Raw genomic sequence first — 17,904 nt, 5'->3', positions numbered from 1 at the left:
CCATAACATCCGTCACATGTTGTTGAAGAAAGGCGCGCAGAGCTGCAGGATCTTCGTATGTGGTCGTCTTATCTTTGTATGTAACCTTGAAAAGACATGGGTGTAAAAGACCATATCTGGCGCCTAGAGCACGGAGTTGAGGCCTCATGTCCAAAAATCTCTTTCTCCGATCTGCGGTAGCCTTGGAGACATCCTGAGAGAGGTATAGACGGTGTCCTTCCCACATAATTTGTTTTTTGAGTTTAGCGGCTGAAAGGACCTGCAAGAGGTCAGTGAACTGCAGGAACAGCATGATGACGCCCCTTGGCTTCGAGGTAGTCTTAGGGCCGAGGCGATGAGCGCGTTGGATGTTGATAGAAGACAGGTTTGGAGCATCCAGAATCTTGGCCAGGAAGGACTGGAAGAAGAGAGTGGGATTGGTCCCCTCTGTGAGCTCCGGAAGTCCGTATAGGCGAAGGTTGTTCCTGCGGTTTCTATTTTCCAAATCCTCAGTTAGACGTTTAAGCTGGATGATCTCTGATTCTATGGAAGGGATGCGTGAACAGGTGGAATGCAAGGAGTCTGAGGAGAGTTCCAAAGAAGAAACTCGGGAGTCCAGTACTGTCCACTTTTCCTGCATGGCCTGCATGTTGCTTGTGGTGGCCTCCATAAAGGGTTTGAGAGCCTGTAGCTCTTCCAAAATGAGCTCCATAGCAGAGGCAGCAGATGAGGCACTCTCAGTAGATGGTGGGTCTTTCTTCAAGCGTTTGGAAGATGTTGAAACGGAGGAAGTAGACAATTTGCCTCCGGGTTGACTCTTGGGAATGGCGCCCCGCTGAGAATCAGATTTAGCCAGCATACTCTCTTCCATATCTTGTGTAGGAGTATCTGAATCAGAACTAAGAGGCAACTTCGATGTCGTGGCTATCTTTAAATTGCGCAATTTCCCCATGTATATTAGGGGAGGAAATAATAAAGTTGAAAAGGTCAATAGACCAATAAGACCTCTGATGATGTGGTAAATAGCGCAGTAAATACAGCCAATGCAGATAGAAGAGAGGACTGTACTTCAAATTAGCATAACAACAATGGTTGAATTGAAGAGTTGAATACAGTTTGCGACAAGCATGAGGGAGGAAATGTTGCTCCAGAAGGATTTAAATGTAGAAAACATTGGAAGAACATGAGAAGGCATGGCGCACATCCATACAGGAATACAGAGGTGAAGGAGCAAAGAGGGATGCAAAAAGCGATGCGTCATACAGTGCTGAAGCGCTGTGAGATAGAAGTATCCTGGGAAAGTAAGCAATGTCAAAAGCACATGCAGAAAGAGTGCTTGACGGGGGAGCTGTTGAAGAAACAACCGCGGATCATATTGTAAGTCCGAGGAGCATCAGGTCGTGAAGAAAATCACCAGGACCTCAAAATGGCGCCCATAACTGTAATGGCAAGTCGCAGTTGTTGAAAACATGCAGGAAAAAGAGGAAAGTCACTCTGTAAGCTCACCCGTAAGTAGGAGGGTGAGAAGCGCCCACCAGAGGGCGAAGGAGCAGAGCAGGAGCCTGTAGAAGTCTTCAGGTGGCCGTTGCTCGATATCGCGGCCGCTATGCAAAATGGCGGCCGTTTGACGCTGGAACGGGACTTCGTCAAGAAACACCTCCGACGTGGCCAAAATCGGGAAACAATGAGGGCGCTAGGCTCTCCTCATGTTCCGGTGCAGGAGCGGTGGTGCATGTCCGCTGCAAATGCGGAATAGGAGCTGAAAAGCAATAAGGTGCGGAGGTCGGTGACGGAGCCTCCGGGTCACGCCACCATCTTAGCCGGCGTCCAGACCACGCCCCCCTATGTGTCCTTTCTTAATGTTGCAAAGTGAACCAACTCCTCACACCTCCCTCCACCCACTTCCTGGTCTGCCATCCTGACACCAACTGTCCATCCTAATATATGTAGACTATTGTCTCTATGTGTCCTTTCTTAATGTTGCAAAGTGAACCAACTCCTCCCCCCTCCCTCCACCCACTTCCCGGTCTGCCATCCTGACACCAACTGTCCATCCTAATATATGTAGTCTATTGTCTCTATGTGACCCTTGTATTTTTTGCACAGCAACCAAATCGATAGGGTCTGTTCGGCCTTTTGATTAAAAGCACTATCTGTCATTATTATTGGCCAATTGCGCTTGACAATCGACCTGATTTTCCTCTCCTGTCTGTTGTTTGTGGTGATAAGCCTAGGTGTTTCATCTTCTTTTAATTCATTTGCCTCTGTAGGTGTGGGAAGAAGAGATTCCATAGATTTCTTGTTCACTTTGTTCACTGCTTCCTGTATTTTTTCTTTGTATCCCCTCTTTTTACATCTGTCTAAAGCTTCTTCACAAGATACTGTAAAATCCTCATGATTGGTACAGATTCTTTTAAGCCTAAGCAATTCTCTTTATGGAATAAGGTGTATGGGGTGTGCACTGCTGGCGTGTAGTGTCGAATTTCCAGCAGTGATCCTTCTGTGTTATGTGGTAGCAATTTGTCCATTTTTCACAAACACCCTAACATCCAGGAATTGTATACTTTCATTGCTCATCTGGGAGGTAAACTTAAGATTAACTGTGTTCTGGGTGATCTTATTGACAAAATCTACAGCACTTTTAACATTACCTTTCCAAACAATAAAAATAGCCTCAATGAATCTAAACCAATGCTGTACATGGTTGGTGTACTCAATGGAGTGTATGCGTTTGAGGACCCGCTTCTCCCACCAGCCCACATGTAAACACACATAGCTGGGAGCGTAGCAGGCCCCCATCGCAATGCCCCTCTTCTGAACTTATATATAATTTTTGAAGACAAAGAAATTGTTGTTAAGACACCACGCAATCAGTTCCATCAACAATTTGTTATGGTTGTAACATTCAGCTGGTCTAGTCTCTAGAAAGTCCTTCACAGCATTTAAGCCAATGTTGTGTTGGATGCTCGTGTATAGCGATTCAATATCTAACGCTATGAACAGTAAGTCCTCTGACCATCTAACTTCTTGTAATTTTGTCAAGAAATCACCAGTATCCTTAATATATGTAGGGAGTTATTTGACAAAGCCTTGTAAGAAATAATCCACTTATTCAGTCACATGTTCCCCCATGCTTCCAATCGCAGATATAATTGGTCTCGCTGGTACTGCTACACTGTTCTTATGGATTTTGGGAATGGAGTATAGTCTTGGTACTATGGGAAAATCCACTTTTAAATATTTGTACTCCTCATTGGATATCATTTCCTCCATTTTCCATCGTGCCAGGAGTTTCCTCAACATCTCTTGGGCTTGTTTTTATTGCCCATAGCTCGATTTTTCATAGCATTCTAGACCATTCAAATGTTATGGTAAAGGAAATTATTTTAGATGGTGTCCGGCAATGTTCTCATTCTTTATCATTATAAGTGGGTCTTTGCATACTAGATTTGTGAAGAAAGTGGGGACCATAATGTTGGTAACAAAATAAATCTGCATATTTGCTAAATTTAAATATAGATTTCCATATCAAAAACAGTATCAAATTATAAATCAGAAAAAAAAGAATGAACAGCACTGACATCCCAATCATCTGAATGCATTCCAGGGAAAACAACATGTCCGAAGAAAACACGAAAAACATATGGAATTTGTAGGGTATCCGTAGGACCATATACATAAAATGGCACTTTGTCCCAAACAAAGCCATCAGTGATCAGGACCGCAGGAATATTAATAAGGGATTGGTATCTTTTCACTTTATGTGAAGAAGTATGCAGGCCAATGCTCCATCAACCAGATCCACTGCCTAGCGTTCAGGCAGGCAGTAGCCCTCAATCAAAAGGAAATTGACATTCACAAAACCAATCCACATAAAAAGGAACTCCATCAACAACACGACCCAGATGTAAGTCCATAATGGGACTAGGTAAGTTCTTCTTAACCACAAGATGAAAAAGCAAATCAGTGTAGAAGGCACTTCTATAGAGGAAGACAACGAAGATGTATGTGAAGAAAAGTTATCTTGGTCCATATAGTAACCGCTGGAGCTGAATTGAAACAACGGCAGTTGATCCTTATTGGCAGCAGCATGCATCATAGGTTCTGGATATCGACTGTAAGTTTAACAGGTGAAGAAGTATATTCATTTACTATAGTTGTAGGCATTGAAGGCAAACAGTTGACAAATCTACGGAGGTCTCAGTCTACCCTTCTTGATGAAGGGGAGACTCAGGAGAAACAGAGTCCCTTTGATGGAGTGAAGCATCCCGACATGAAATGCTTGTAGGCATACTATTGAGTATCAGTAACTTGACATGTTCAATTGAAAATAACTTATTGTCTTTGCAACAAGACAGTGGATGTAAGATCACAGTGTGGGTGCCTTGTAGACCAAGAACTGGAACCGGAGCTCGGTATATGGGACAAAATTATTTCTTGTTTGCCGCTTTTGTCCGAATCAGATCACCAACTTTGGGAAGCCAGACAAAAACCGGGAACATTACTGGTATATTCGTTGGTGAGGGCAAATGGGTTTTTGCCAGATCATCCCAATTCTTTTGTAGATCTTGAAACATAGCACAATGGTTATCTATGTCAAATGTTACAGCAAACATTTTAATGCCACAGAACATTTCGTATGGAGTCCGCCCTAACAGAGGTCTTCTACGGACATTATTAAGTGCACGTTGAACCCCATAGAGATGAGTCAACCAGCCCGCACCTAATACCCTTGCTGTTAAAGATTTTTTTTAGTCATGGTTCATCTGCTCCACAACAGAGTTGCCCCCAGTTTGATATGGAGATGAGAAATGCACCTGCTTCCCCATTGACTTCATTGAATCCTGTAAGCCTTATTGACAAAAGCCGGACCTTGGTCAGAATGGAAGGTGCCACAGAATTAAGTCCAGACAAAGACATGTAAATCTTTTATAATAGTACGAGTGTCACACAGCACTGTGGCCAAACAAAGAGGAACCTAGTGCACAAATCCACTGCAACCAAAATATATTTGAAAGCATTGTCTGATGTCAAAAGACTGCAGTAATCAAGATACATGCAACCAAAAGGTTGACTGGAAATTAAAAGTTGAGTATGTAGTGGACAGGAAACAGTCGAAGGTTTAATCTGTTGACAAATGTCACAGGAAAGAACATATTTACGAGTTTGTTGATATAAGCCTCGCCACCAATATGAATAAAAGAGACAGGGTGAGGAATGGCACCATTAATCCAAATAGTATGCTCCCAGGACATCAACGGAACATCAAGTATTGCGTGAGGACGATAAACTGCTGAAGGAGCAGCTACCATGTAAGCATGTAAGCATGAAATAAATTAATGAAATAAATTATCATTAGCATCAACTGCTGGGAAGGTAACCCATGAATATAAAGGTACGCTGGATATGCCTCGACTACAAAGATAGTGGTAGCCCCCACATTGGGGACCCCATGGAATCTAACCGCCACCCGGTTATGTGCTGGAATGACCACCGGTTATGCCATGTCATAAGTAAGCAATAAACAAAAACAGTAGCGCGAAAAGGGTCTAAAAACCATTTCAATCCAAGCTTAAAAAACCACAGAAATAAGTTTACCTTCCACCTGCCAGAGGCGAAGTCCTCCCACCACCAACGTCTCTGTGAACTGGTGAGAGGGTAATGTGGACAAGCACAAGCGCTACTCAGTGGGTCTCGTGAATAAGTGGCAGACCAAACGTTGTCGGCATCATGTTGCAGGGATTCTGGACAACCACAGAACTATGCGTAGTATTATAAGACCTTATTATATAGGTACTGAGTCATCCTACCACCTTAGTACCCATGAGCCTAGGACCGACTAGCTATAGTGTCTCACTTGCCCTCCTACTCACTCACTGAGGAACAAGTGATTAGCGACCCAAAACACAACACTCCTCACACTCCTCACTCTCTCAGGAATCACAGTTACAAGACACAGCCTTCGCTCACACTCTTGTACTTGTCCACAATAAGATCTGACAGAGACACAAACAAGTTTAAAATATTTATTTTAAGTAACGTGCTTTAATATGCAGAATATGTGCCACAATAAGCAGAGACTTGAATAACACAAAAAAGGTCAGCACATCAAGTAATCTGTATATTATAAAAGGAGCTGTCATAGTGGGAGACAGCGCAGCCTAACCTTCCTCCCCTTGCACAGAAGCAGATGAATATATATATTAGAAAATCTCTGAGTGTTATCTGCAGACCTGTACCTCTATATCTACATAACTGGTGCTGTTATGCTCTTCTCCCTGGAAAGATCCCTCCCTGGAAAGATCCCTCTCCAGGTGTCTGCTACCTATCCTTGTATTCCCATATGACTAAAGTATGTATTACCAAACAACAGCTGCATCTCTAAGTTTTGTCTAGGTGCTAGGGCCTGACCAGAACAGAGTAACAAGGGACTTTTTTGTTATACCTTGCTCCCGATTTTCAGACTAAATCCCAGGAACATGCAAAGTGTGAACACACCGATAGGTTCTCATGTGAAAATGTCAAAAACGGATTTGCAAAATGAACTTGTGTAGCAATGCGCACAAAGCAGCGGACAGTCTGCAGAATACTCACATCAACATAGGAAAGATGACAATATCCCCAGGGGCCACGTGACGGTGGCAGTCCTTGGAAATGGCTGAGCATTTAAAGCCCACATCCTTAATACAGCATGTCTTGCACAGATAGTGCAAGCGCAGCCTAGGCGGGACCCAAAGAAGATGGGTAATATACACTTGGTATACTATGTCTAACACTAGATTTCAAACATATTTTTTCAAACCTTCTCTGCATACCAAGTTTTCATACACATAAAGGAGATGGTGACAGCTAATAGTGCTAAACAAATGTGTAAAAGTCAAACCTAAAGGCACATATTCCTACCTTGAGTTCATTGCAATAATATTACCCAAAGGTTAATTCACTATACATCCATAGAGGCATAGAGTAAGAAAAACAATTAAACAAAAAGATTATATCACCTGTGAAATTAAGAGCTGAATCTACCCTCTGAAAATACCATATGGGGTATTATATGTATGCAAAATTTAATATCAAAATGTTAATCAGACTCTCCGAGCAATATAAGAACTAGAAATATCAAGCTTCTTTGTTAGTCCTTTTAGAAGACAAAAAACATAATATAAGCCAGCTGTAAATCCAGAACTTAAAGTTGTAAATACAAGTGCTGACATTACCATAAGAAATGTTTTTTGCTAGGAGGCAAGATGGCGGCCGTGGCGTGGGCTGTGTAAGCAGCTCGAACCTCTCCATCCTGACTCTCCGAGAAGGGGCTAATTACTACACCCTTACCTGGTTTTTTCGGCTGATGGAGAAAGATTGTTTCGAAGGAGAACGCGTTTAGTATATCTGCAGCGTTGATCAGGAAGACGCCGTGGCAACAAAGTAGCGAGGTGCAATAATTCTCGCCTAAACGCCGAGAAACTGACCGGAGCTAATTTGAGCCACGATGGAGTGTTAGAGTATGGCTTCATCTCGACTGAACACACCTGGCAAACTTTGTATTCTGTGACTCTGAGACTCTGATAGCACTTAGAGACCCCCGGGTGATAACGCGCTATACAAATTGAAATAAATAAATACTGCGGGCTGCAGACAGGAGGTGGTAAATGGTAGAGTGGTACTTTTCCCGAATGTGAGACAGGCTGATGCTGGGCGGCTTGTTTCATAGTCGTTGCCGAGTTTTTCTTTGGCGTTTCCCAGCGTTGTTGCTGGGTTTTCATCTTCGGATTACCTCCGGCAGCGGAGGCACCGTGGCGCGCAAGAAAAAAATGCCCCCTAAAACGCAAACAAAGGTTTCTACACGAAGCTGTAAAGCCGTGGGTCAACCTGCTGTGGCGGGGGCGATGGAGAACGCCGGTGGAGATGAAAGCAGTGCAGCCAGTGGAGGTGAGAGTACTCAAACCACTTCTCTTAGTAATGCTCAGAAAGGCGTTGTCTCGGCTGCAACCTCGCGCTTACCACAGCAAGGCTCACAAAATTTGATAGCAATGTTTGAGCGCCAGAACTTGAAGAACATAGGAACTCAAGCCGTAATAGCGAATACATCAACCACATTAACCACATCAGGGATTCCAGTTTCGGATAGTAGTATGCTGGATGGTAATTGAATCTTGGTGGCTGCTACCAACGAACCAGCTCTGTCTACTTTAACAGACTCTCCCACAAGCATAACCCCTCAGGCTAGGACTGACCAGGATAATGGTATGTCATTAGAAACAATAGAAATACAGACTGTCCTGAATCTCAGTTTGAGGTGTGATGAGAACTGCATTATGGGGGATGCAGTCTGTCACGGAACTACTGACAGTACTAAACAGATTTTGCTTGGCAGTAAGAAAGACTTGTTAAATGTTATGATAAAAGACACAGAGATCGACCTGCCCACTTCTGCCGAAGGTAGGCAGGGCTTAAAGCCTATATACGAGACTGCTGACAAATGTCACTCCATGTCGGACCCATCCAGTGCAAATGGTAGCCGAGAGTGGGTGGAGGATAGCGACGATAGTACTTAAACGGATAATGTAAGAGTAAACCTAGCCTCACCAAGCCCAAGTATTACAACGGTTAAGAAACGCAAGAAAAGAGCGCTACAGTTACAGGCTAATGGAACAGAAGGAGTAACAGAATTGGAGCAGGATGGGGGTATCCCTGGTATGGATATGAAGAGTTCGGACAAAGAAAAATCTTCCCCCCAGGAGATCACTTTGGCCACTATTTATGACTCTATGATGAGCCATACAGCAGAGGGTAAAGCAGAGAATTTACGTACTCAAGCTACCTGCTGTAAAGTTAAGAATGCTCTTCGACGAGTGATAAAAACATGTGCAGCAACAGCAGATAGAGTTACGGAAACTGAGGCCAGAATCTCAGCAGTGGAGGATGAGGCTGTTACCCAGAAGACAGAGTTGGAGTTAGTTAAAGCCCATCGGGATGATCTTAGTTATAAACTTTCGGAGATGGAAAATGACACCCGAAGAAATAACTTACGCTTTTTAGGGGTACCCGAAAATAAGGAGGGTTCTGATATACGGAAGTTTGTAGTCGAATTATTACAAGAAGCTTTTCCTGAACTGACAACGTGGGATTGGTCAAGGGAAATACAAAGGGCGCATTGTTTCCCTTTTAAAAAGAAACAGCTACGTGAAGGAAAAGAAGACCTTCCCAGGGAAATTCTAGTGTGCTTTACCAATTTCTTAGCTCGGGAAGATATCTTTTTGAGATCACGACCTGACAAGAAAGCATTTGCCAAAGACTGTAATTTTTTTGTTAGACCAGACTTTTGTCAGGCCACTTTCTCTAAAAGATGGCATCTGTGCCAATTGATGCCCGAATTTCAACAAAAAGGGGCAGTGGTGTATTTGCCGAACCCGGCTAAACTCAAAGTCATGTTTAAGGGGCAAACAAAAGTTTTCATGTCTGAAGTTAAGGCCAGAGAATATCTTGAGGGTATAAAATAGAGAAAGGGTTGGGGAAAAATGTTGTTATAGCGTATAGCGTACTGTCTGGTTTGTTTGTTTTATCGTTATATTTCTCTTTTTGGGGAGATCCGTGGGAGGTAGGACACGGCATTCCATACCTTACAGGGACTGATGGTCCCTGGGCCTCATGTGTTAGGCAGGGAGACAGGGAGGGGAGGGCGGTTGCAAAGGGTGGGAGTGGGGGGGGAGGGGTTGGGTTTGGTGGGTAGGTGGTGGGTGGGTGAAAAGTCAGCAGCAGAACAAAAGCATGTAGCTCCAAACAAGGGACGGTGGAAAATTGTATGCTTTGAGAGTGTCATAATCCTAGAGGTGGAGGTGGTAGTATATGAATCGACTAAGTTGCATTCAATGATAATGGATAGGAAAATTAAAATCTGTACGTTGAACATATGTGGCCTTCATGATTTTAAAAAACGGTAGGTATTGGTTAAAATTGTGAATATATTACACATCGATATACTATGCTTACAAGAGATTCATGTTGCTTGGGCTAATAGGGGATATTTGAAGAATTTAGGTCTGGATTTGGCAGTATGTTCGAAACAAACAGGGGTGAAAAGAGGGTTAGCTATTCTGATAAAACGGGAGCAGGCAGCTGTATTAAGGCAGCAGCAGATAGATGGGGCCTTTGGGCTATTGGGGAGTTTAGGATTGGGCAACAGGTATTTACTCTCTGTAATATTTACGGTCCTAATTTGGATGACGCTGAATTATTCGAGTTTATTAATCTTGAAATAGCCCAATGGCCACAACCTCTGATAATGTGCTGTGACTTTAATATAAATATTGCTGCTGGTTTTAATGTTCGATCAACACGTGTTTATACGGGTAGAAAGAAGCTAATGTATGCTGAATTACGGGTTTTAATAATAGAACATGGGTTGTATGATGTTTGGAATGTATTACATCCTGAGAATTCTGGTTTTTACCTTTTTTTCTGCCCCACATTCCAAATGTGTTCGTTTAGATTACTTTTTTATTGCGTCAGCCCTGTTATCTAAAATCAATATCTCGATTCAGCCCAAACTGGTATCAGACTATAATCCAGTGGTTTTAGAGCTGAAGCTGGATTCAGGGTTTCAACTAGACCCACGACCTTGGACCTTCGATAGGCAGTTACTAGCTGGTAAGGAGTATTTTCAATTTATGAATAAGATTATTAAGGACTTTTTTGATATAAATAATGGGACAGCTTCACAGGAGATTGTCTGGGACACGTTCAAATCAATTGTCAGAGGAGAAACTCTTAGTTTCTCCAAATTGAAACGTAGGAAGGCTTTGAGGAAACATCAACAAGATTTTGAACAGGTTATTATTGCCGAATGTAAGCTAGCTGACTCAATACGACTTGGTCTGGAGCCCGCTCTAGTTCAAAAAGGCCAACAGGATCTTACCATTGCAAGATAATTTGCATATACTAACATTGCTGATCAGATTGCTGAAAAATTTACAAAACACAAAGAAGAGGCATATGAATTTGGTGAAAACAACGGTAGATTACTGGCAAAGAGGCTAATGGAGAGAGCAGTTTATAACAATATCTCAAAAATTATGGACATACAAGGGAATTTGCAGGATACTAAGGCGGGGTTCTCAAGGCGTTCCAAGGATTTTACCAGACATTATATAGTAATCCGGGGTCTGGTACGGGGCTTGGAATAGGTGTTGGGGAAGAAAAGGAGTATTTTAGCGACTTGACCTGTGAGACATTGTCAGACCACTGTAAATTAACATTATCCATCCCTTTGGATTCTTCTGAGGTGGAATTAGCACTTTTAGGTCTGGCACAAGGTAAGGCCATGGGCCCTGATAGTATCCCGCTAGAATTTTATCGAACATTTTGGAACATATTAAAGACTGAGCTGGTGGAAGTATGTCAACAGGCTTTCTTAGGTAAGGCACCAGATTCATGGTCAAAAGCAACAATCGTAGTTTTTTTAAAAAAAGGGAAAAAAGAAACTGAATTGGGATCATACAGGCCAATCTTGCTACTGAATACAGACAGCAAGATATATTCTAAAATCTTGGCGAATAGGATGTGTGATCTGATCCCTGGGTTAGTCTCAGTAAGGCAGCATGGGTTTATTCAGTGCAGAGGCACCACTGACCATATTAAAAGGATTGTCTCTATATTGGACTGGTCACAGAGTGGGAAATCCCCCAATGGCGTGGCCCTGTTGGATGCCTAAAAGGCATTCGACAGGGTCTCGTGGCGGTTCCTGTGGGCGGTCTTGGTCTGGAAGGGATTTCCAACAGAATTTATTACAGCTATACAGACTCTGTATTCTCATCCATCAGCTGTAATTCGTGTAAGGGGGGAAGGTTCTAGTGAAGTGGCGATTGTAAGGGGGACGAGACAGGGTTGTCCCTGTTCCCCCTTGCTATTCACTCTATATATTGACCCTTTCATAGCTACCCTAGAGAGAGACAGAATAATAAAGCCTGTGCGAATAGACACAGGATCTTTTAAAGTATTTGTGTACGCAGATGATATTGCTGTGATAACGTCAAATATTGAAGAGGTTTTACCTCGGATAATTGAGGATGCAGGAATTTTTGGGAAGTTTTCTGGGTACTAATTAAATGTCACTAAAACTCAAATGCTTCATTCACAAACTGGCTGCAACTTATCTCGGTATCAAGATCACACCGAAGGTAGAGAATATTATTTCTATAAATCTTGATCCTATCATTATCTCATCTAATAAAACATTAGAAAGGACTAATAATCTACATCTTTCATTGTTTGGTCGCAGCAACGTCCTAAAAATGCTGATTTTCCCTAAATTCCTGTATGTATTTAGTTCCATTCCATTTTTAATTCCTGCCGTCTTTTTGCTCGAATTGAGAGAATGTGCTCAAGGTTTCTTTGGGGTTTTCATCAAGCCAGACGAGCTTTGAAACGGTGCTTCTTATCTAGAGAGAGAGGAGGCTGGGCAATACCAGATTTCCAACTTTATTATTGGATTGCCATACTGCAACATATGAGGGTGTTTATTTTGCCGAAAGATCCAACGCCAGATTTTGCCGCCCCCTCAATTTATGAGATGCTTTTGGGAACAGAAGCGAAGCAGTGCTTGAATCGTATAATTGAGCCAAGTTATTTAAAAAAAACGAAATTTTAAGTCAGTTACTGCAATGTACACAATATGGAGAAAAACAAAAAAGAAATTAGGTATAGGTTCGGATTTGAGTGTCTATACTCCTCTTCCAAACTCCTTTTTGTTACCTGAGATTTTTCGTGATTATATAATGGTAAGATGGCATGATCTGGGCATTCATCACCTTGGGGATTTATTTCAGGGGACTCATTTTGCCTCATTTGAATTTTTACAAAAGACTTATAAATTAGATCGAAGGGATTTTTTTAAATACCTTCAGGTCCGCACCTTTTGTGAACAGAAATTAAAAGAGAATGCGATTATAGTAAATAAAATTGAGATTGTGGAAGCACTTAGAACAAGGGCCAAAATGGGCCTCCTTTATCAACTATTCATGGCTAAAATGGAGGATGATTTAGTAGTATGTGAGAGAAAATGGACGAATAAAGGCTTGGATGGGGTTAATCTCACAAGAAGTATTGACCTTGCAACTAATGTTCTTTTTAATGGTCCCTTAAAGTCGCAGCATTTTATGTCAATTTTTGGATTATACTACACACTGGGAAAATTGGCCAAGTGGAATACAGGAAGGGAGACCAGCTGTAACCAGTGTGGTTTATATGCGGCTGATGCGATTCGCATGTTTTTCACCAGTTTTAAGCTTTCTAAATTTATTAAAGATGTAGAGGTCTTTATCACGGTTAATTTGGGTATACCAATACAAATTTCACCAACATTGGTGATATTCGGTTGTCAAGAAAATATGTTGAATGATCGGTCGCCCGCTGAGCAAGGACTTGTCTTCATTTGTGTGGCCATTTTCCGTTTATGTATCACCTCTCAATGGCTGGACGAGACGTCGCCAACTTTTATTAATTGGCAAACTAGACTGCTTTCCACATATCATCTCGAGATGGCACTCTATAGAACTAAGGGTATCAGCAGGAAAGATCAGGGGAGCAAATTGTGGCATTCTATTGCAATGTGGATAGGTTCGTAATTTGAAGAAATTTTGGAAATAAATTAAGGTATTTTATGATTTTTCCACTTATAGCCATAAAAAGCTATGTTGTAATGTAATAGCGATGATCGTTTGTAAGATGCATTTAATTTGTTTAATTGTTTTGTAATAATTATACCTATAAGATTATTGTTTTCAAGTGTGAGCTATCATGTATCTGTTTGCTGACATACATTTCAATAAAAAAAAGAAAAAGTAATAAAGAAATGTTTTTTGGTAAATGAACTCAATAGGATTCAAAACAATGGACAGCTTACAATCAAAGGGCCTAATAAATAATACAATAGAAATGGCTTGCTTTTTTAACTGTTGATTGTGATACATTGGTAGCATTTTCATCGTTTTCAGCGTATCTAGTTGTATTGTTTTCTCCATACAGATTTGTGGCAGTTTACTTTAGCTATTATTAATGTGGACGCCGACTACATGGGTCTCAAGGACATTCTTCCTCTGTCTCTCACCTGCATTTCCTTTCGGTTTATCCACTTTTTATATTCACTTTTACTTGGGTGGTTGATCTCTCCCATCTTTATTCAAAGCTGCTTTTAAACTGAGATAAAATCCATTCAAGAAACTCTGTGATGTGGCTTTCCTTCTCTATCAAAGGGTTGGCAGTATATCTGGGTACTTGAATGGAAAGTCTTCCTTCAAATTGAGGGCAGATTACTCATAAGGTTAAGAACAATGTCCAGTTTCAGACAGTGCTGAGTAGCTGGGAATTCCTCAGTCTTTTCATTTTTCGATGCTCGAAATTATGACTCCCCGTTTTACAGGGATATTCACTTGCACGTCTCCCCTTTTCTAATTCGGAGCATGAGGATGTGGAAAACCAAAATTTCCTGCAGTTTCTCATTTGCTTATTACCGATTTCTACCGAAAAAAGGTAATTTCACTCATCTATATATTTTGTAGCCAGCTACAAAATCACTAACCTTTTCAGATGCACCTCATTGGAAAATTATGGCTTGACCACATTTTAGCGAACAAGTGCACTTGGCTTCTATATGTTTGCTTTTATACATTGCCAAAACCAATAGTTTACTTTTTACCCTATTTTTACAGACCCCTAATCATTCAGCAGAACCAACCTTAGCAGCTATCCGAGCTCAACACGAGCACGATACACTGATGTCCCAGGCACACCTTCAAGAGGAACCACAGTTTACAAGATGGCCGCCCCCGGAAAGCGTGGAAAAAGGTAATATGCAGTGGATTCACTTATAGATAATATTTCAATTTGGAAATATCATTTCAAAATATATAAAGGGAGGACTTACTTATTGCAACAAGTTAAGGTGACCTTAGAAATAAATAGGACTATGTATCCTGAAATGGTAGCCATCTCACTGATCATAAATTAAGATAATAAATACTTGATCTTTTTAAGCAGCTTGCATCATACTCTAAACTGTAATCAAGGGGTAAGACATTTCTCACCTTCAGAAGTCCATATGTGAATGATGAAAGGGATAAACATTTTTTTTCAAGTCTTGAGTGTGATGCTTTAATGACACTTGCAATAAAATGATTTTCGAAGGTGAGGTTTTGGTTTATAAAAGATGCTTGATACACAAACTCATGCTCAGTTTGAGGTCTTTCATACTGATCACTAGTCTGAAAAACAGTGTACGTCACTTAAATGCATGGAAACTGTGTATATGCATGAGACCTAGGTGAAGCATGAACCGAATGCCAAAAGTAGCTAGTGTGTCAGGGTTCAGCCATAAATAAAAACCATGTCTGAGCTGTGACAGTATCTGATCCTGGTCCCAAGTTCTCCAGTTCCTGACCTTTTAAAGAGGTTCAGTAAATTAGAGAGATACACTGATAGAATATCGACCCCCAGAATATCCCCATACACAAATATCGAGTTATAAATATCAATGTCAAAAATATCAACATCCTATATTTATAATGGCAAGTAAAAAATACTGGGGAACAAATATTGATATAAAAATTATAATTGTACAAAATATTGATTGTAATATATGTATAACAAATAATATGAAATATAGTAAACAATAGAATTAACTTAACGAAAATAAATTAGGTTTAATATACATTTTAAAAAATATAACAATAAAATGTCATTAAAAAAATCAAACATAAAATGTCACACATATATATATTTTTTTCTTTAAAACAATTAATAAACAATTCATTTTAATTTATTTTATAATTGTATATATAAACATGTTCAAATAAATATATATATATACATACACCAAAAACATAAAATCTAATAAAAAAACATCGTATTATAAATAAAAATATTGAACTATTTACAAGTCTTTAAACTTACATTTTCCACTTAATTGAGTGCAACAGTAGGTAAAGTGTTGGACAGCAGAGGCATAAAAAATACTATTTTCACTCCAGTGAATGCACCATTCGGGAAAGTGTTGGATAGCGTAGGGGTAAAAAACTACTATTCCCACTCCAATAAGTGTACAGTAGGCAAAGTGTTGGATAGCGAGGGGTAATAGTTACTATTCCCACTCCAGTGAGTGCAACAGTAGGGAAAGTGTTGGTTATCGGAAGGGTAAAAATTACTATTCCCACTCCAGTGACTGCAACAGTAGGGAAAGTGTTGGATAGCGGAGGGGTACAACGAATATTTCCACTCTAGTGAGTGCAACAGTAGGGAAACTGTGGGATAGCGTAGGGGTAAAATGACTATTTCCACTCTAGTGAGTGCAACAGAAGAGAAAGTGTTGGAAAGTGGAGGGGTAAACGGTACTATTCCCACTCCAATGAGTGTACAGTAGGCAAAGTGTTGGATAGCGAGGGGTAATAGTTACTATTCCCACTCCAGTGAGTGCAACAGTAGAGAAACTGTTGGAAAGTGGAGGTGTAAACAATACTATTCCCACTACAGTGAGTGCAACAGTAGGGAAAGTGTTGGCTAGCAGAGGGGTAAACATTTCTATTCCCACTCCAGTTAGTGCAACAGTAGGGAATGTGTTGGATAGCAGAGGGGTAAACATTAATATTCCCACTCCAGTCAGTTCAAAATTAAAAACAAACAAAATATCACCAATACAAAATATATATATAAAAAAAGTAAACAAATTAATGGAAATATTTAAAAAATCTAAAAAATAGAAACATATTATAATGTTAAATAGATATGACAAATACCTAGAACTATTGTATTAAATACATTTGAAAATAATTTAAAAACAAATAAGTATTTTTAAATAGAAATTATTTACAAACAATAAACATTAATTATGGAAAGGGGCGACCATTCGGTCCCCCCGAACGTATGGTGGAGTACCACGATCCCCCCGGGAAGCCATCTTGGGCGGGAGGCGAGTCTCGGCTGGTATGCCCGAAGCGGCGTAGCCGGGGCGCGCCTTTTTCCCGCCCTAGAATGGGCTGTCCTAGACACTGACGCGGCCGGCCACGCCCTCGGAGGCAGGCGGGGGCGGGTTTACGCCCGCCCTGAAGACGGATAAAAGGAGCGGAAGCCAAGAAAGCATCCTCTTGTTCCTGTGCTCTGAAGCTGCACCTCCCCGCTGCACGTGAGCTCGAGACGGAACGAAGAGCCAATTTTGAGCGTTGTAATCTTTCTTTTGTCTTATCCCGTCTGAGAATGCCCAAGAAAGTCGGAAAGCGGGTCGGTACCGAGCAGATGCTCCGCATGCTCATGAAGGAGATAGCCGATTTGAAGAAAAAGGTGGAGGCTAGGGACGGGGAGGGAGGACCGAAACGGCCTTTGCAGGGAGCAGTCCCCGGTGGAAGAAGCAAGAGGCCCAAAGGGGGGCACTTGGGGGGGACACCCCGGTTCCCGATACCCCACGTGAGGAGCCAATCCCGGTGCCGAAAGAGGGGAATCCAATCCCTGTGGTGGTCACCCCCGTGAACAGGGAGGATATGCCCTCGAGTTAGCGGCACAATTGGCAGCGTGGTTGGGAAAAGATAGCGAGGGCGCCACGGCTGACGACGCCCGGGCAGTAATGAGGCAACTGCGGGAATCTAGGGAGGCTGCGAAGGCAACATCTTCTGTTCCCCCACAGGTTCCGGCGGCTGGAAGTGCAGCAGGCCCTAGTTCGGCGGCAAGTGCAGGGTCTACTTCAGGTAAGCGGCCATTGCCGATTGCGGGGGAGGGGTCTGTACCTTCTCGAAGGGAGAAGATTGCCCATCATGTTCCACTAGAAATTAAGGAATTGATTTGGGCGGATAAGTATGTAAACATGTTTTCATTGCTTACCGACCATTACGAGATAGAGCATGTGAAGAGCCAAAAGGAGCTCATGCATCCGAGTGTTTGGCGCGC

At 41.6% G+C, this 17,904-nt stretch overlaps 1 protein-coding gene across 5 annotated transcripts in view; it reads left to right on the top strand.

Moving 5' to 3' along the window:
• The window catches only part of HPN (hepsin), a 389,596-nt gene that overhangs the window by 229,344 nt on the left and 142,348 nt on the right, over positions 1 to 17,904 (top strand). For all 5 annotated transcript variants that reach the window (XM_086930020.1, XM_086930022.1, XM_086930018.1 and 2 more), the window contains one exon: positions 14,685 to 14,820. In XM_086930020.1, coding sequence (XP_086786146.1) covers positions 14,751 to 14,820 — 70 coding nt within the window. In that variant the 5' untranslated portion in view covers positions 14,685 to 14,750. The remainder of the gene's footprint in view (positions 1 to 14,684; positions 14,821 to 17,904) is intronic.

Source organism: Lissotriton vulgaris, chromosome 7 (assembly GCF_964263255.1).
Source record: "Lissotriton vulgaris chromosome 7, aLisVul1.2, whole genome shotgun sequence".
Classification (NCBI taxonomy): Eukaryota; Metazoa; Chordata; class Amphibia; order Caudata; family Salamandridae; genus Lissotriton; species Lissotriton vulgaris.
Note: the sequence above shows the minus strand (reverse complement) of the source record. Positions and strands in the feature narration are given on the sequence as shown.